Source organism: Orussus abietinus, unplaced genomic scaffold (genome assembly GCF_000612105.2).
Source record: "Orussus abietinus isolate OABI.00-Male unplaced genomic scaffold, Oabi_2.0 scaffold418, whole genome shotgun sequence".
NCBI lineage: Eukaryota > Metazoa > Arthropoda > Insecta > Hymenoptera > Orussidae > Orussus > Orussus abietinus.
In genome coordinates this window covers 26,611-46,666 of record NW_019394570.1, presented here as the reverse complement: position 1 = coordinate 46,666, position 20,056 = coordinate 26,611, and the positions used below count along the sequence as shown (strand labels likewise).

The 20,056-nt window shown below is 41.4% G+C and overlaps 1 protein-coding gene across 11 annotated transcripts in view; it reads left to right on the top strand.

The window, feature by feature from the left end:
• The window catches only part of LOC105700147 (cyclin-dependent kinase 12), a 49,522-nt gene that overhangs the window by 8,460 nt on the left and 21,006 nt on the right, over positions 1-20,056 (top strand). For 8 of the 11 annotated variants that reach the window (XM_023432740.1, XM_012425775.1, XM_012425772.2 and 5 more), the window contains exons 6-10: positions 60-487; positions 1,328-1,524; positions 2,745-2,949; positions 4,027-4,301; positions 7,031-7,204. In XM_023432740.1, coding sequence (XP_023288508.1) covers positions 60-487; positions 1,328-1,524; positions 2,745-2,949; positions 4,027-4,301; positions 7,031-7,204 — 1,279 coding nt within the window. The remainder of the gene's footprint in view (positions 1-59; positions 488-1,327; positions 1,525-2,744; positions 2,950-4,026; positions 4,302-7,030; positions 7,205-20,056) is intronic. The other 3 variants (XM_023432738.1, XM_023432739.1, XM_023432737.1) reach the window with 3 other exon arrangements.

Below are 20,056 nucleotides of genomic sequence, written 5' to 3'. Positions count from 1 at the left end.
CGCGTTCGGCCTCGGGGGGGTCTTCCGGCGTTAGGTCGTTGATATCTATCCTTCTTTAGTGGTTCCCGGATCGGAAGAACTCAGCGGAGAGGATGATCCCGCGATCAGCCCTCCCCGAGCCAAGATCGACCGGGTGGCCCCCAAGCCCAAGTTGAAGCGACCGAAGATCCTGAAGAGGAGGGGCTCCAGGAACTGCCATCTACCCATGTCGGCGACCGGCGGCAAGGACTGGGGCGAGAGGTGCGTGGACGTCTTCGAGGTGATCGCACAGATCGGCGAGGGTACCTACGGGCAGGTCTACAAGGCACAGGACAAGCGCGCCGGGGTTCTGGTCGCCTTGAAGAAGGTCCGCCTTGAGAACGAGAAGGAGGGCTTCCCCATCACCGCCGTCAGGGAGATCAAGATCCTCAGGCAGCTCAATCACAAGAACATCGTCAATTTGCGGGAGGTCGTCACGGATAAGCAGGATGCCCTGGACTTTCGAAAGGTAAGTACACGTGTGCACTGTTGTAATTCAGTACATTTACTTCTTCTGCCTTACATCGGTTTTATGACCACCAGTGTTATGATTAGGGTTGTTGTGTGTAGCGTAAACGCCATTTTACTTTGGTGTTCATGATGAAACGGGAAGAACACTTAAGGGGATGTGAAAGTGCCATCAATCATTCATGAAATTTTTCGCTGAATTGGATGTATCGAATCGTTTCAAACTCTACAACGTGAATATGGAGGCTGTAAGGAAAGTCCCGACCCTGATGAAATTTCATTTTTATAACAAATTTGAAAAACCAACGAACAAATTAAAAAAAAAAATTGAAATTTCATCAGTTTCAGGACCTTCCTTACCCTCCATATTTATGTTGGAAAGTTTGAATCCATCCGGTACACTCAGTTTGGAGAAAAGTTTCATGAACTCTTTGACGCCACTCTCATGTCCACTTAACATCAGTAGTTATGAAATCGATGAAAGGTAGGATGTGTAAACGGAGTAATTTACGTGACATTTAACACCGGTAGTTATAAAACCGGTACAGGGTGTACTAATTGACTGAAATTTAATTATTCATAGCATTCCTAACGTGTAATGTGGGGAAACTTTTACGTTTTTAACCCATGCTTAATTTAGACGTTAATTTTAATCTACGGTTAGGTAATCGATGATTTGACCGAGGTTGGTGGAGTCGCGAGACATCTCGTCCACGGCTGTGAAGTTGTTAAGAATGCTAATGTCTTCTTTTTTATCTAGTGTAATTAAGGTGATATGAAAGGGTCATTCTGTACATATAAAACGTACATATAAACGAATTTGAAATCTTCTCTTTTTAAGGACAAGGGCTCCTTCTACCTCGTCTTCGAGTACATGGACCACGATCTCATGGGCCTGCTGGAGTCGGGGATGGTCGACTTTAACGAGATGAACAACGCCAGCATCATGAGGCAACTCCTGGATGGGTTGAACTACTGCCATAGCAAGAACTTTCTACACCGCGACATCAAGTGCTCGAACATCCTGATGAATAACAAGTATGTCTAGGCAATCCGCGATAGGCCGATGAAATATACAGGCTCTAAAGTAGGTCCTGAAACTCAGGGAATTACATTTTTCATACAAAATTAATTTATTTATCATGGACCAACACCAACGTGGCGTGGTCCGGGCACGTTTCCGATGTTTTACGCTTCATGGAGGCTTAGAATCGAAAATGAAGAGTTTCAGAATCTAGCTCGAACAGTTTAGAATACCGTAGAAATGGAATGTTACAGAGTCGGATGGGAAAATATGGAAAATACTTTGATGAACCGTTGCAAGAGAATGCTGGCTCGTCTCGTGGGTAACACATGTGTTCAGAGCAAAAATTTAGTTGCAGCTAAACGTCACAGATGGCGTCGTTGGTCCTAATCAGTCGTTAGAATAACGAATTCACGGGATTTCGTCAGGTTTACATCGATCTCGACTTCGATTTCTTTATATTTACTGTACGAAAACGACAGGTGGAGTATGCCGTTTGGTACAGTACCCAATATAATTCGACACAGCTGATAATGTAAAAATGAACGTCGGCAACGTTGGTATTTAGAAAAATCTACATTACTGACGTCGATCAAGTTCCTCGACGTGTTTCACTTCACCTTAAGTTCTGGGGTAACCGTGATGTGGGAGAATATTTTCTCACGGAGCACAGCTGAAGGACAGAAATCCGAATCTGCTGATGCGGGGTAGACCGGAAGTCGTGATTCCTAGCTCCCGATAAAATACATGAGATTCCGCAAAGGTAACATTACGTTGTTAGGGCCTTTGAAAGCCCGGAAATAGATGTTCCGATGGCTTGAGGATCATTCCCGTTGTTGGGTTTTTCAGGGGGAGAATTTTCAGCGACGAAGAAATCCGAATCTGCTGATGCGCGGGTAGACCGGAAGTTGCGTTTCCTAGCTCTCGATAAGATACATGAGATTCCGCAAACGTAACATTATATTGTTAGGGCCTTTGAAAGCCTGCAAATAGACGTTCCGATGGCTCGGGATCATTCATTCCCGTTGTTGGGTTTTTCAGGGGGAGAATTTTCAGCGACGAAGAAATCCGAATCTGCTGATGCGCGAGTAGACCGGAAGTCGTGATTCCTAGCTCTCGATAAGATACATGAGATTCCACAAACGTAACATTACGTTGTCAGGGCCTTTGAAAGCCCGAAAATAGACGTTCCGATGGCTCGAGGATCATTCATTCACGTTGTTGGGTTTTTCAGGGGCGAGGTGAAGCTCGGCGACTTCGGCCTGGCCAGGCTCTACAATGCCGAGGACCGGCAACGACCGTATACGAACAAGGTTATCACCTTGTGGTATCGGCCTCCCGAGTTGCTGCTGGGCGAGGAACGCTACGGGCCCGCGATAGACATCTGGAGCTGCGGCTGCATCCTCGGCGAGTTGTTCCTGAAGAAGCCCCTGTTTCCGGTAAGTGAGGCACAAAGGAAAACTGAAAGTAGGACAGTCGATTAGGAGAACCAAGGACATGGCTCGTTTCGCTCGTAATGATAACGCTGCGAAGAGGCCGTGTGTTGGTTGGTCTAGGTCGGTTAAAGGTAGGAATCCACTCGGCCCACGCTACGTGTCGTGTCGTGACGCGATAACGCGTAGAGGAAATGTTTGGAGGTGATTGCATTTACTCGCTGATCTATTGGTTAGAATATTTTTTTCTCTGTTCTTCTCTTCCTATTGGACTGAAAAGTCACGACACCAGCGCAGTCTTTGCTTGGAGTAGGTGAACTAACTTCAGCGTTACATCTCTCCCATAAGGAGTGTCGATAGAGTTCGAAAATTCTCGGTAGCATTAAATTGGAGAAGGTAACTGTGAGACATACCGTAAGTTACCGGGAACATTGAGAATTTAAGAGAACGTTAATTTCGTTATTTATACTTTAGGTTTCTTCGTTTAAATAACTTTTTTTTTTTTCAATCAACTTCAAAGTTCAAGCTAAAGAGTAATAAGTATTATTAGAAAATATTGATTATAGGGCCGTATTTACCTCCAGCTAAAAATATTCACGTATGTACAACTTCACGGAAAATTCCATGCGATTTGTTTCAAACGAACTGATATTTCATTCTGCGACGAAGCGAATGGGAGGTTTTGATTGGCTACGGAGAACGTACAACGGAAATTCCCCTCTACGATGTTTCTCTATAGCTAATCGAAACCTCTCGTTCGCTCTGTTGAAAAATTCAAATTCTCATAATTTCTCGATAAAAAAGGCTTTGGAGAAATTACCGACAAATTACCGGGAATTTCTCTTCGTTTCTGACGTAACTTACTGAAAGCTGACTTACCGCGCCACCGACCCCTACCGGACTGAGCGCGCACTAATTGACCCGTACTGGACTGAGCGCGCACTAACGTATGGTCGCCTCACAATGAAATTACTGACATTACTTTTCGGACAAACTATGTATGGGAATTGCGCCACGACACGACACGCGGGCCCAGTGGATTCCTACCTTTAAGACGAAGAACATCTAGTGACAAGTTAACAGTTACAGGGTAACGTCGACCTGATGCAGCTCGAGATGATATCGCGCGTATGCGGCACGCCCACGCCAGCCGTTTGGCCGTCCGTGATTCACCTGCCGCTCTGGAACATGCTCAAGTCAAAAAAGTCTCACAGGCGTCGACTCAGGGAGGACTTCTCGTTCATGCCTACCCCGGCCCTCGACTTGCTCGACAAGATGCTGGAGCTGGACCCCGAGAAGCGCATCACCGCCGCCGACGCGCTCAAGAGCGTCTGGCTCAAGAACATCCAGCCCGAACAGTATGTCCTGCCCGAAGCTGGGCGAGAAAATCACTTTCTGTTGGGTTGGCAACTAAGTAATTGCGGATTTTTTAATGCCATCTATCGACAAAATCCGCAATCATTTAGCTGCCAACCCAATATACGGAACGGGGGATTCTTGCGCCAGAGGGATACGAACATCCTTTTGCTGTCGTCGACGAGATACGCTTTGGGGCTTATTATAAACAATTAACTCTTTGCACTCGAGGCCTTTGTCAGTCGAGCTGCCAGCGGCGATTAAGGGGATGTGAAAGTTACGTCAAAGAGGTCTCGTTTTATGAAACTTCACCGAATTGGGTGTACCGAATCGTTTCAAACTTTGAATGTAAAGGCTATAAAGAAGGTTCTGACCCTCGTGAATTTTAAGTTTTTATAAAATATGTTAAGAATGCCTATGAAGAAATTTTATAAAAAATGAAATTTCAGGGGTTTCGGGACCTTCCTTGTAGCCTTCGGGTTCACGTTGTAAGGATTGAAACGATTCGGTAGACCTAGTTCGTAGAAAAGTTTCATGAAAATTGATCTTTCGGATGTCACTTTCACATCCTCTTAAGGTGATATGAAAAGGTCATTCTATATATCAAACATCAAAATATTTATAAAACTTTTCACCAAATCCAATAATTTAAAACCTCAGTATGTGATTATGGAGGCACTAAGGAAGAACTTGGTATTCATGAAATTCATGTTTAATAAACAATCTTTTTTACTTATCCCAGACTAGAACCAAGAATGTATATTTTTTTTAATGAAACTTTTTTTATTTATCCAAGAACCGATCTAAGGACACCTATTTTTCTTTGTTGAAAAATCAAATTTCATGAGCATAGCGATCTTCTTTAGGGCCTCAATAATCACGTGGTAAAATTCCACATGATTCGATACACCCAGTTTGGAGAAAAGTTTTTTAATATTTTGACTTTTTTATACATTTAATGTCCTCTCATACCACCTTAAGAGTCCCCTCTCAAGTGCAAAGGGTTAATACGGATTTAGAACGATAATCAATTTCCACGAGCTTAGTTTTGCTCTTATTGTTCATTTTCCATAGACTTTCTAAAAACGCCTTGGCAGGGAAATTTAATTCGCTTTAAAATGTGAGACACAGGATAAATAAATAACTCGCCGTTAAGTAAAATTTGATAAATTTAAGATAAATCTTAGGTTCTCTCGCAAAACTCTACCATGTACTGGTGTACTCGTTCGCGCATTATCTCGGAACAATATTTATATCTTGTTGATTTTCCATTTCGAGCACTAAGGTGATATGAAAGTGTCATTACATATATACATATATTTGTATATATAGTTAAATATATATATATATATTTTTAACGTTAAAATATTGATAAAACTTTTCTCCAAACTGGGTGCAGCGAATCATTTGAAACTTCAGCACGTGATTATGAAAGCCCGAAGGAAGAACGCTATACTCATGAAATTTCATAAAAAAAGAGAGATGTATTCTTGGTTCTAGTCTGGGATAAATAAAAAAACTTTAATATTGAAAATGAAATTGACCGAGAACCGTATTCTTCCTTAGGGTCTCAATTATCATATGCTGAAGTTTCGAACGATTCGATGCATGCAGTTTGGAGAAAAGTTTCATAAATATCTTGACGTTTCATGTATATATAGAATGATTCTTTCATATCACTTTAAGTAGTTTGAATGACATCCAACACTTAAAGAGAAAGAAGATGATATGACTTCCATTGACATTTTCAATACTCGAAGGCAACTTTATACGCGATACTTATTGTTGTGAAATCGTTTCCACTCGATACGAAGTTGTCATCGTTTAATTCGCAACGCCGATAATTCTCGCAAATGCAAATTCGTTGGAGCCAAGATACTTCTTTGGCAGGATATGTCTAAATTGCCGGGAATAATTGAACTCTCGGGGGAAGTAAATTTTTCGCTCAGTGTAGAGCGAGATTCTCTGTTTGTTATTTTTTTTCTGTCTCTTAAGATGATATGAAAATGGCATCCAAAAGCTCAATCGTTCATAAAACATTTCTCCGAACTGGGTGTCTCAAATCGTTTCATACTTTAAAACGTGAATACGGAGACCCTAAGGTAGGTCCTGAAACTCGCGAAATTTCATTTTGTATAGGAAATCTGAAAAACAGCTATAAACAAATTATCGTAAAATTGAAATTTCGCAAGTTTCAGAACCTCTCTTAGGGTCTCATTATNATAAACAAATTTGAAAAGAATTGAAATTTCATGAGTTTCAGGACCTTCCTTATAGTCTCCCTATTCACGTTGTAAAGTTTCAAACTATTCGGTAAACCAAGTTGGGAGAAAAGTTTTCTAAACAAAACTTCTTCGACGCCACTTTCGCATCACCTACACCATATATATATATCATTTTACCATCATATTATCATTCAGATGTGCCCATAATTATGAAAGTGGTCTAAGTCATATATTTTTTGTTTCGAAATTACATTGAATTAATTTCGTTTGTAATAATATGGCGTGAAATAACTGATGAACTCATTTTTTTTAAATTTTGACTTAGACCACTTTCATAATTATGGGCACATATTATCATCTTTCATATCACCTTAACTTCTCCGTTCTTTCTACTGGATCGTCGCGGCTGTAAGAGTTATCGGCTTTGCTCGCGTCTTCCAAAGACGGGACGACCATCCCGTCCGCGAGGTCGGACGATGTCCTAATGCTTTTCGTCGCTGATCCAGGATGCCGGCGCCCCAGCTCCCCACCTGGCAGGATTGTCACGAGCTCTGGTGTAAAAAGCGCCGGAGACAGCTTAAGGAGCAGCAGGAAGGTACCGCGGGGAAAATACCCCTGCTCCCGTTACCGAACAGAGGAGGTCCTCAGAAAGGAGGAGACGATCTGTCGGACGTCGGTGGGTGAGTAGCCAGTAGGAAGTCGCACTGTCACGGGGTCTGGGATTCGGGATCCAGGATCCAGGATCCAGGGTCCAGGGTCCAGCAGGCGGTGGATCCCCCGGGGTCGATCCCCCGGCTGCGGGGAGAGAGGGAGAGAGAGAGAGGGAGAGAGAGGATACCCGCGGATACCCAGGTGTCTCGGAGTCCTAAGTCTGCCGACCTGGGACGCGCGTCTTCGGCCACCACTGCGACTTCCGTTCCTCCCGAAGCTCGCTTGGTCTAGTTTCGGCTCCTCTCCTCCTTCCTATACCTCCACCCCTTGGAACAGGGTGTCCGGCGATTCCGAGGGAAGAACCAGCGGCTAGGTCGAGGGGGAACCTCGCATCTCTGGCCCTGAAGAATCCTGCTTCGGGGAGGTTCACTCTCCCGGAAGTGGTCCAGAGGTTCGCCGAGTGCTTCGAAGGACTTGAGGTGAAGTGAAACCCGCCTCGGAATCCTCGATTCGAGTAAGACGGCTCTTTCGATGGGCACTCCACCGTACCGACTGAATTTATGCCACGTGCCACTCGTGAGTACTTGTGAATTCAGAAGTTACATAGAAGCCTGGATCCTATGTTAGCGCTCGATGCTCGAAAAGTTGGCTAACTGACAAGGAATCAGAGTGAAATGGAGGTCGCATGGGTTTGCCAACGGTATCTCACGTACGGGAGGAAGAGAGACACGTAGAAGGCGAGTACCGGGGGTAAGGTAAAGAAAGAACGCAAGCCGCTGTATATCGCCATAAGATTAAGAGAGACGGAGAGATGATTACAGCGCCGCCATCCGTTGGCTAACGTACTATTCGTCCAGCATCAAACGTCCGTATCCTTCTGGGCTTCTATGGAGACTTCTGAATTCTTTGTGAGTACCTAAGGAATGTCCTGACACTTTCAACATTTGGATTCTCAAAAGAAACTTCTTCACTTAGCCTGGACCCGAAGATGGCGTCGTGCTCTCATATTTCGATGAATGTACAATCCTTTAAGGCTCCGACGTGAGAAACGAAAGTCTTAGGACCGTCGGAGAAGAATTTAGAGCCCTCTGGTTATCGAGAAACAAGGAAAGTATCGAGAATTATTAACGGTTACTTCAGTAATTAATTATCCTTAATTAAATGTTACTTTTTTTCCGGCTGTTATTAATTAATGTGAGAAGTGTCGAGAAAAGGTGTACTAACGAGTGCGGTGAAACTTAGTAGCCGGTAAATCCGACAGATGGCGCCGTTGGTCGGTTAGAGTATCAGGAGTCATGAAGCAAGGGGCTACATCGTGTTTTATTTCGATCTGTTTAAAAACCATTGTTGGAGTGTGCCGTTCCGTACGATAGTCAATGCGATACGACACAGCTGTCGATATAGATATAAATGTCGGGAGTGTGGAGCGCTTTTAGGAGAATTTAATTTTACCGATGATTAAGCTTATCGACGGGTTTCACTTCACCTTATCGCGCGTTTCCTCCTGGGCCGTCTGGCAAAAGACTGAGCGCTAGTTTCTGCATTATCGCTAGAGCGAGATGCACGAGTGCACCGCGATCTCCCTCGTGGTTGGTCCTCCCCTTTTTATTTCCATTTTTCGGCGTTAATATGACACAGGTGCGATGGCGGTCGCGAACGCCTCCTCGTGGATGCCTTCTCGATCTGAGATTCAGTGGCTTAGTTTACACCGACGAGTATGCGTACAAGTATGGTACGAATCAAGCTTAGCCAGCGTTTACATCATATAATGGTCAGCGTTCTGACATTATCAGAACTAAGTACGAATCGCGAAGTAGTATAAGGAGGTAGGCGTTATGTCTCCTTATACTACTTCATGGTTATAACTCCGAAATATTTGTAACAACGAAGTGGTAGAATGAGATTCAACGCCATGTATTAAAATCGTCCCCACTTTAGGGGTCCAAGATCTTCAGACTTTTTTCGACCTAGGACCGACAGCGCCTCCTTCATGAAATTTCACAACTTAAAATTATCGTTCACTGGCGGGTCCGCTTGTTTTTATCGCGTTAGCAACATAACATTCTGTATGTCATGCGTGGATTATCAATTTGGTTTGTGTACCTTAATTGAAAGATTAAAAGCATTTTAGGTCATTTATGTCGGTTGGAAATGATTTGGTCATGTAGGATTGAAGTTCCCTCATTTTCCGCAAGGAGCGCTCGCATTGTTAGACCAACGATATATCATGCGCGGATTATCATTTTGGTTTGTGTACCTTAATCGCAAGATTAAAAGCATTTTAGGTAATTTACGTCGATAGGAAATGATTTCGTCATGTAGGATTGAAGTTCCCTCATTTTCCGCAAGTAGCGCTCGCATCATTAAAATGACTTTCTGTGGTACCGATCATAGGCTTTATGTTTCCTTATACTACTTCATGTCGACTACGAAGTGGTATAAGGAGATTCAATGCCACGTATTAAAATCGTCCCCACTTTAGGGGTCCATAGTTCTCAGATTTTTTCCGATGTAGGGTCAAGAGCGCCTCCTCCATGAAATTTTGCAACTCAAAATGATCGTCCTCTAACAAGTCTATTAGTCTTTATCGCGTTATAAATATCACGTTCTGAATATCATGCGCGAATTATCGTTTTGCTTTACGTACCTTAATTGCAAGATTAAACGCATTCTAGGTAATTTACATTGATAGAAAATGTTTTGGTCACGTAGGACAGGAGTTCCCTCATTTTCCGCAAGGAGCGCTCGCGTCGTTAGATCAGCGAAAATTTGAGATCATGAGTCCCGATTTTGAGGACATTTTCTATGAAACCGACTCTTGGCGTTATCTCTCAGTATACTACTCCATGGGACAAATATAATACGCTTTACGTACCTTAATTGCAAGATTAAACGCATTCTAGGTAATTTACATTGATAGAAAATGTTTTGGTCATGTAGGATAAGAGTTCCCTCATTTGCCGCAAGGAGCGCTCGCGTCGTTAGATCAACGAAAATTAGAGATCATGGGTCCCGATTTTGGGGCCATTTTCTATGGAACCGACCATTGGCGTTATCTCTCAGTATACTACTCCATGGGACAAATATAATACGCCTAGTGGTTGCCGGTCAACCTGTTTGTTGTAAATTTTGCAAAAATTCAATACACTGTCGAACATGAATGCTTTCCCTGCAGATGGCGCCGCCAGTGTTGACGAGAAGGCATTCACGTCCGTTATCGTACATGGATACAGGTGAAATGATGATGGATTTGTTAACTTTGTTTAGGAAATTTGTGAAGACATGTCAAAATGCTCGTAAGAGCCGCATAAATAATTTAAACGTCGGCGATATGTCGTCAGAGTAGTTAATTCGTCGGCGAAGATATGAGTTGTTATTAATGTGGTTACGAATAAATCATTTAATATCTGCGAAAATTACTTTGGAAGGCCTTTTCCCATCCGCTATTGCCAGAAATTGATTATTAAATCCTTTCCCGTACGACGTTTTAATTTAATCTTCTTCATTTTTCTATGCCAGATACCTATGGAGAATCACGTAGCATTTCATCAGTTTGACATTGAACTTATTCGCAGTAAAATTTTGAAAAATGTTGAAATTTGTTATAATTGTGCGTTTAATGCACTATTTGAATTTTTAATACGCAGACCAGCTTGAGGAATAAGTTCTCGCCATTTTTAACGTAACGTAACATAATTAAGGTGATAGGGAAGGATCATTCTATATATATATATAATGTCAAAATATTAATAAAACTTTTCTCCAAACTGCGTGTATCGAATTATTTGAAACTTCAGCACGTGATTATGGAGGCCCTAAGGAAGGTCGCGATTCCCGTGAAATGTCATGTTTAAAAAAAAAAATTTTATTTAGCCTAGACAAGAATTAAAATCACGTTTTTTTGTCAAATATGAAATTTCACGAGCATCGCATTCTTCCTTAGGGCCTCCATAATCACGTAGTTAAGTTTCAAATCATTCGGTACACCCAGTCTGGAGGAAAGATTTATTAATATTTTGACATTGTACATATGTCACTTTCATATCGCCTTAAAACGGCGGGAACTTATTCCTTAACCTAATAGCTTGAAGAAACGGTCTCTTTGAACGTAACGTGGCAATACGGTTCACTATCGTTTATACCGAAAGTTTTATACGAACCATTACGCGTATCACATGATCTATGTAAATTAAGTCATTATGGTGCAATAGCGAGGGTACTCCCACTACTTTAAGGCGATGTGAAAGTGACGTTAAAAAGGTCTCGTTTATGAAACTTTTCTCCGAACTGGGTGTACCAAATCGTTTCAAACTTGACAATGTTAACGTGGAGTCTATAAGGAACGTCCTGGACGCTACAAAAATAAAATAAAAAAAATTTGTCTACTGGTATTTTCAATTGTTTTATAAAAAATGATATTTTATGAATGTCGGAACCTTTCTTATAGCCTTCATGTTCAGGTTGTAAAGTTTCAAGCGATTCGGTACACTCACTTTGGAGAAAAGTTCCCACGGCAATTTCACATCACCTTAAAAATCGGTAGGAATTTTTTGGACAACCCAATAGAATGTCCCTTTCATATCGCCTTAACCCTTCGTGTGTAGGCGCGTCGATAAGCCCTGTATCCATGATCAAAGAACATTGTCAAAGTGTTTCGCCGACTGTTTATGACGAGAAGGCATTTATGTCCACCAGAGACCCAATTCTCGAGTTCATACGGATTTTATTCACATACGAATAAATTCGCATGAACTAGTTTGCATTATTGCGAAGTCGGATAATTGTTCATCGTTTGAAAGTCGAAACTGTCAATTTCGCATAGGAAAGTTCATCGCCGATAGCTTAGGACGAGAAGGCATTCATGTCCACCAGAGATCCAAGTCTCGAGTTCATACGGATTTCATTCACATACGAATAGATTCGCATGAACTAGTTTGCATTATTGCAAAGTCGGATAATTGTTCATCGTTTAAAGGTCGAAAATATCAATTTTGTATGGGAAAGTTCATCGCTGAGAGCTTATGACGAGAAGACATTCGCATCCACCAAGAACCAATTTTTGAGTTCATACGGATTTTTTTCGCATACGAATAGATTCGCATGAACTATTTTGCATTAATGTGAAGACGGATAATTGTTCATCGTTTGAATGTCGAAACCGTCAATTTCGCATGGGAAAGTTCATCGCCGACAGCTTATGGCGAGAAGGCATTTATATCCACCTGGACTCAACTCTCGAGTTCATACGGATTTCATTCACATACGAATAGATTCGCACGAACTACTTTGCATTATTGAGAAGACGGATAATTGTTCATCGTTTAAAGGTCGAAACCGTCAATTTCGCATAGGAAAGTTCATTGCCAACAGCTTATGATGAGAAGGCATTCATGTCCACCAGGACCCAACTCTCGAGTTCATACGGATTTCATTCACATACGAATAGATTCGCATGAATTATTTTGTATTAATGTGAAGTCGGATAATTGTTCATCGTTTAAGGGTCGAAACTGTCAATTTTGTATGGGAAAGTTCATCGCTGAGAGCTTATGACGAGAAGACATTCGCATCCACCAAGAACCAATTTTTGAGTTCATACGGATTTTTTTCGCATACGAATAGATTCGCATGAACTATTTTGCATTAATGTGAAGACGGATAATTGTTCATCGTTTTAAAGTAGAAACTGTCAATTTCGCATAAGAAAGTTCATCGTCGATAGCTTAGGACGAGAAGGCATTCATGTCCACCAAGACCCAACTCTCGAGTTCATACGGATTTCATTCACATACGAATAGATTCGCATGAATTATTTTGTATTAATGTGAAGTCGGATAATTGTTCATCGTTTAAGGGTCGAAACTGTCAATTTTGTATGGGAAAGTTCATCGCCGACAGCTTATGACAAGAAGGCATTCATGTCCACCAAGACCCAACTCTCGAGTTCATACGGATTTCATTCACATACTAATAGATTCGCATGAACAATTTTGCATTAATGTGAAGTCGGATAATTGTTCATCGTTTAAAGGTCGAAACTGTGAATTTCGCATGGGAGAGTTCATATGAACTCAAGAATTGGGGCCCAGGACACGTGACAACCTCTTCGGGGGGGACCGGATGCGAGTGGAGTTACCTTCACGATAACGTCGTTTAAAGAGAAACCCTCCCTCGACGGAGGTCGTAGACGAAGACGGACACGCGGCGAAAGCGTGTCCTTTTACCTTGTATAAATGTTTTATAGTTAATGTAGATTTATACTCTGTGCGCAAGTACACGTCGTCTCGATGGTTAAGCACGATAGAAGCGGTGCCGCCTTAAAGTGAATCCATTTTTGGGAATAACTCGTCCCACCATCGCGGCGACGTGCTTGCACCCTGCGATTGTAAATACGTTGAGAGTTATATATATACATTATATATATATAATGTGTATATATATATAAATATAGATAGATAGATGCACGCGTGTATACAGGCTGTAATCAATTCCTGGCGATGGTTTACACGTCTCTATCCTTGGTGAAAATGGAGAGAGTCCCGTGGAATTTCCTTCTACGGTGCCTGGCTAGCCTGTAATTAAGGCGGTATGAAAGGGTTATTTTATATATATTAGACGTAGGAATATTTATAAAAGCTTTTTGCAAAAGCATACTGGTGCACCGGATCATTTGAATCTTCACCACGTGACTATCGAAGCGCTGAAGAGGAACGTGGTGCTGGTGAAATTTCATTTTCTTCCAAAGAGAAATGTGTATTCTTGCTTCTAGTCTGGGATGAATAAAAGAAATTGTTTATTAATAATGAAATTTCATTGATGTTTTCAAAGATTCGGTGCATCCAGTTTCGGGAAATGTTTTATCAATATTTTCACGTTTGTATGGAGAGAATGACCCTTTCGTATCACCAATTCACACCAATATCACTAATTCCTTGTATGAACACGATGTTCATCCGTCGAGTTGAATGCATGGGAACGAATGGGGCCTCTATTGCGGCGTTTTGTAACTAAAGGGTTAAGTGGAAAGTGATCAGCGCGTAGATCGATCAAACGAGAATAGAAGGCACGTCATGTTCTTTTCATACAGCTTATGGAAGTGGAAAAGACCTTTTTGTTGTATGTGTATATATGCTCAAGTTCCCGCAAGAGGGCAGACAGAGGGGTTTTTCTATTCCTAAACTTTTCTGGAAATAAGCTGCGCACATATTAAGTACCTTTTGAGAAACGACGTTCAAGCGATACTGTGAACGTTTCTGTAATATATTCTACCACTAAGTAGTATAAGGAGATTTAACGCCATGTGTTGAAATCGTTCCCATTTTAGGCGTACATGATCTTAAGATTTTTTTCGATTTGATGCCGACAGCGCCTTCGATAAAATGTTGCAATTCCAAATTATCGTCTGTTAAAGCATTCGCTAGGCTTTATCGCGTTAAAAACATCACATTCTGAATATCATGCGCGAATTATCGTTTCGCTTTATGTACCTTAATTGTAAGATCAAAAGCATTTTAGGTAATTAACGTTGATAGGAAATGTTTTGGTCACGTAGGATAGGAGTTTCCTCATTATCCGCAAGGAGCGCTCGCATCGTCAGATCAGCGAAAATTTGAAATCCTGGGCCGTGATTCAGGGGTTCCTTTCTGTGGAACCGAATATAGGCGTTATGTCTCTTTATTCTACTACATGGTGACCACGAAGTTGTATAAGGAGATTCAACGCCATGAATTAAAATCGTTCCCACTTTAGGGGTTCAAGATGATCAAGTTTTTTTTCGATCTAGTGCCGACAGCGCCTTCGATAAATGTTCAAATTCAGAATTATCGTCTGCTAAATCATCCGCTAGTCTTTATCACGTTAAAAACATCACATTCTGTGTATCATGTGCGGATTATCGTTTCGCTTTGCGTACCTTTATTGCAAATTTAAAAGCATTTTAGGTATTTTACGTCGGTAGGAAATGTTTTGGTCACGTAGGATAGGAGTTCTGTCATTTTCCGCAAGGAGCGCTCGCATCGTTACATAAGCGAAAATGACTTTCTGTGGAACCGATCATAGGCGTTTAGTCTCCTTATACTACTTCATGTATTCTACATTTGCGCAGTGAAAATCCCTTTTCGTATGAGGCTAATAGCTCTATTTTAGCGTCAAATAGTCACTTGTCAGTATACTCTTGCGCAGGGAAGACACCTTTTAGTATGAAATGAAATGATCGATTTTAACGTCGAATGGACTAACGATCTCGAAAAACGTTAGCGTTAGTTTGTATTCCTGAAAAGCGATGCAGCGTCTAATTTGTGCGTCAAGTTGTTAAAACCTATCGGAGCCAGAAATGATACGGTATCACTCGTAGCGTCGCTTTTCGTCCTGCTTCGAACTAACGAGTCATGTTCGCTAATTAATACTATAAGTGGTTCGTTCAGCGTGAAACGATTACTTGTAAGGAAAGGATTGAAGAGAGGAAAAGGAAAATGTTAGTACTACTTACGAATTGAAAGAAAAACAGAGACATCACGGTAAAACCACTGTTGGGTAGAACTTGTTTTTCAATTACGCAATGAGTATGGATTTTTCCTATCATTTCGTTAGTTGACTTTAGAACCAACATATTGTTGCTTTTGCGGTGTTCAGGCCGAAGCTGGGGAAACCGAACTATCTTTTTCTATAGTTAGCGTTAAGGAAGTCACGTGACTGCGTTTAGCGCTAAAATGGAGCGTCCATGCATCCACATCTTATGAATTTTCGAAAAAGTTTAGAGAAGTAAGATATCTCTCTTTCCGCAATTCCTCCCTTATATTGTCTTCTCCATTTCTGTAAGCTCTATGTTTGTCTTGCCCCATGGACGTTGAATATATGAACTGTAATGTCGATTTAACTGTGAAGGCAGCCACGTTGAAAGACGAAGAACAAGGGACGCTCACCTTTCTCATTTTCCTTCTGATTTTGCGTAAAATAGCTTCGCAGCGCAATATTGCGACCGGCTAACTGGATAGCTGATGTCCTACAAAATAGTGGGACGTTTTGAAGCGACCACAGCGCCTCTGGTTACGGGCACGTCAACTAACATCGCAATATTTGCGCATGCGTCAAAACAATGCGTCATTCAACCGTAGATAGTATAAGAGGGGTCTAATTAATTTACTGGAAGATAATAATTGTCATGTTCATTAAAATACTTACGAGGAAAAAGATAATCGTTTTGTATTAGTCGAAGCTTTCTTACGATATGCTCTACGCACCATTTTATCCGTAAATGATGTCTCTTCTGTTTTTTGTACGTTAAATGATTACCTTCGGGAATTAACGGTTCAAAAATTTTGCGCATGCGCACCTGTTACTTATTTAGTACCGCTAGGGATGTGTAGAGGCGCTGGGGTGCCTTGAATTCATCCAAGTTCTCTCCGAATGGAACAAATAGGTATCAGATATCCAGTTAGTATATAGATTAGTGGACCGGCAATTTAAAGGCAAGAGATAAGGGATGAAGGACCGTTTTCGTCCTCTTTTCTTCTCACTACAGTGCACAATTATATCAAAGAAGTGACGAAACATCGGTACGTGGCTGTCACGCGCGTTGGAAGTGAAACTTCTAAGTTAGAGACAATTATTATATATTATTAACTTTTTGGCTGCGTAAGACGTATTATATACGTACATTTGGTCCACTATTGCCTGCACGCTCTGACGAATTTCGGCCGTAGGTCAAAAACGCTTAGCAGTTAAAGGGTTAATTATTCATTAACAAAATGACTTCACGCGTTCGGTACTGGTTGTCTCGGGCATATAAATAATTGGAATCGGATACCAGTAATAATTTTAATGTCAACATTGTCAAACCAGAAGTACAGCCGCTGATCGACCTCTTAGATAACAAATTAAAATGATATAACTCGAACGAAAGCGTTAATGGAAATTGTTTTCTGTCAGTACTCAAGGACGCAATGATGAATGTAAATAGTAATTAATTGTAAAGAATAAAGCGATAACGATTCACTTTCCGATACGAGTCCCTTTCGTAGTGTACGAATTCACATCTACTACCGTCCCATAAGAAGTTTCACTTCAAAAACGCGTCAATCGCGCTTTGGTACAATGGCGGACATGAATTCCTCCCCTGCAGATACGGCATCGCCTGTGCAGGATGGGAGGGCATTGATGTCTTCCCGTGTACACCGCGGACACGAATGCCTCCCCTGCAGATACGGCATCGCCTGTGCAGGATGGGAGGGCATTGATGTCTCCCAGTTTACAAAAAATGGAGTAGAAAAGTTATTCAATCGTGTACGAATTCACATCTACTACCGTCCCATAAGAAGTTTCACTTCAAAAACGCGAAGATCGCGCTTTGGTACAATAGCGGACATGAATTCCTCCCCTGCAGATACGGCATCGCTTGTGCAGGTCGGGAGGGCATTGATGTCTTCCCGTGTACACCGCGGACACGAATGCCTCCCCTGCACATACGGCATCGCCTGTGCAGGATGGGAGGGCATTGATGTCTCCCGGTGTACCAAAAATGGATTAGAAAAGTTATTCAATCGTGTACGAATTCACATCTACTACCGGCCCATAAGAAGTTTCACTTCAAAAACGCGTCAATCGCGCTTTGGTACAATGGCGGACATGAATTCCTCCCCTGCAGATACGGTATCGCCTGTGCAGGTTGAGAGGGCATTGATGTCTCCCCGTGTACACCGCGGACATGAATGCATTCCCTGCAGATACGGCATCGCCTGTGCAGGATGGGAGGGCATTGATGTCTCCCAGTGTACACCGCGGACATGAATGCATTCCCTGCAGATACGGCATCGCCTGTGCAGGATGGGAGGGCATTGATGTCTCCCAGTTTACAAAAAATGGAGTAGAAAAGTTATTCAATCGTAACATAAAAAGTCTACATGCTTTAACAAATGCGAAGCACTTGCAAATGGGGGTATTCATATAAAGAAATCATGGATTTTAATGCTTGAAATTATGCGGAAATCAGCTGGAAATCACCGAAACACTGTCACAATTTTAAGGCCGGCCGTCCCTTGTTACCGAATCGCAATTGTTATTTATTATATAAAATCAATGACAATCGGCTCTCAATGAAGGAAATCATATTCACTGGTTTCCGAGTAAGCAGCCTCTCGATTTTTGTTGTATGGGCGAGCTAAAAACATTCTTTACGGGGGAATAGAAATTCTATTTACGGTTGCGACATCCTTTATTAGCGACAACAAACCTGTCATTGGATTAAGTTAACAATATCTATTTCGCCACCGTTAGAAACTTATATGCTAGTTTACAAATGTAAACGTTTTTGCCGAATTAATCTTTTCAATTCTAACTCGCCCAAACTTGGCGATAAGAACATTTTATGGCGTTTTAAGCATACACAGCATACATATGGCATACACATGGCGTGCGTATATGTACGTATGCAAGTATGTGTATTTGGCGCGAAACTCTACCTAGTTTCCTGATTATTGCAATGAGTGGAAAAATGTATCAGTAATGCTTTTTTTGTTAAGAGTGTAAATGTTATTTTTTTTCTCCTTGAAAGAAACAAGCAGAATTTGGGCGCTCTTAAGGTGATATGAAAGTATCATATATACATACCAAAAAGATGAAATATTTATAAAACTATTCTGCAAATAGTGTGCACCGAATCATTTGAAACTTCAGTACGCGATTAGGAAGGCCCTAAGGAAGAACCTAATGTTCGCAAAATTTCATTTTTCAACGAAGATTTTTTTATTTACCCTAGACTAGAACCAAGATGACATTTTTTCGTGAGAAATGAAATCTCACGAGTATAGCGTTCTTTCTTATGTCAGGGCCTTCCTAATCACGTGCTGAAGTTTCAAATGATATGGTGCACCCAGTTAGGAGAAAAGTTTTATAAATATTTTCAGGTTTAATATATAAAGAATGACCCTTTCATATCGCCTTAATCACGGGAGGGATTTAAGGCGTTTCTTTGCAATCAAAGGGTTAATTAATGCAGGCTAATTTGCACCGTAGAGAATAGTTGGAGAAGATTGTTCGACGCCATTTTCAACGAGGGTAGCGACGTGTAAACCGTGATAACAGATTCTGTTACATCTTGTACACTGGGAGACATCAATGCCCTCCCATCCTGCACAGGCGATGCCGTATCTGCAGGGAAGGCATTCATGTCCGCCATTGTATTATATATGTACAGAGAGAAAGAGAGAGGGAATCGAGCGAGGAACAATTTAGGCGGAACACGGATTTCTAATAAGGAACTAGATTGCTAATATAAGTCGTTAACAATGATAAACTGTGCGCTCAAACGAACATCCGGTCGGCCTTTACATGTACGCGAAAAACAATAGAAATCTGTCAGTCAAAATACTATCAACTTAACTACTCAGCGAAACAATAAAAAATACCAAACAACGGATATATCAAATGAAAAATTGTAATATGAAAGATTAGTAAACATTTATGCGGAAAGTAAGGCACGTCCCATAACCTAAATTTCACACGGAAGAGTAAAAAAATAGTTTACATGATTAAGCGGAACCCCATTTACTTTTGATGGGAATGATATTGCGGTATTTTGTAACGTCTATTTAAAAAAAGAAAGGTCCCTTTTTTCGGTAAAATATCACAGATAGGTAGCGGATAGACATCCGATATTGAATAAACAATAAGGTACATAATGGGTTAACGAGAAATAAATCCCCGGTAGATTTGTCCCACCAAACATGGTTACGTAAAACATGTCTCTGTGACATGTAACGCGACATTCGGATTACACGTCATGTCTACGTCATGTTTATATTACTATTTTCGCCGCAGTTATGTAACATTGTTAGAAACCGAATACACGCATTACATATCGATAACTCGTTACACATTATTTTAAT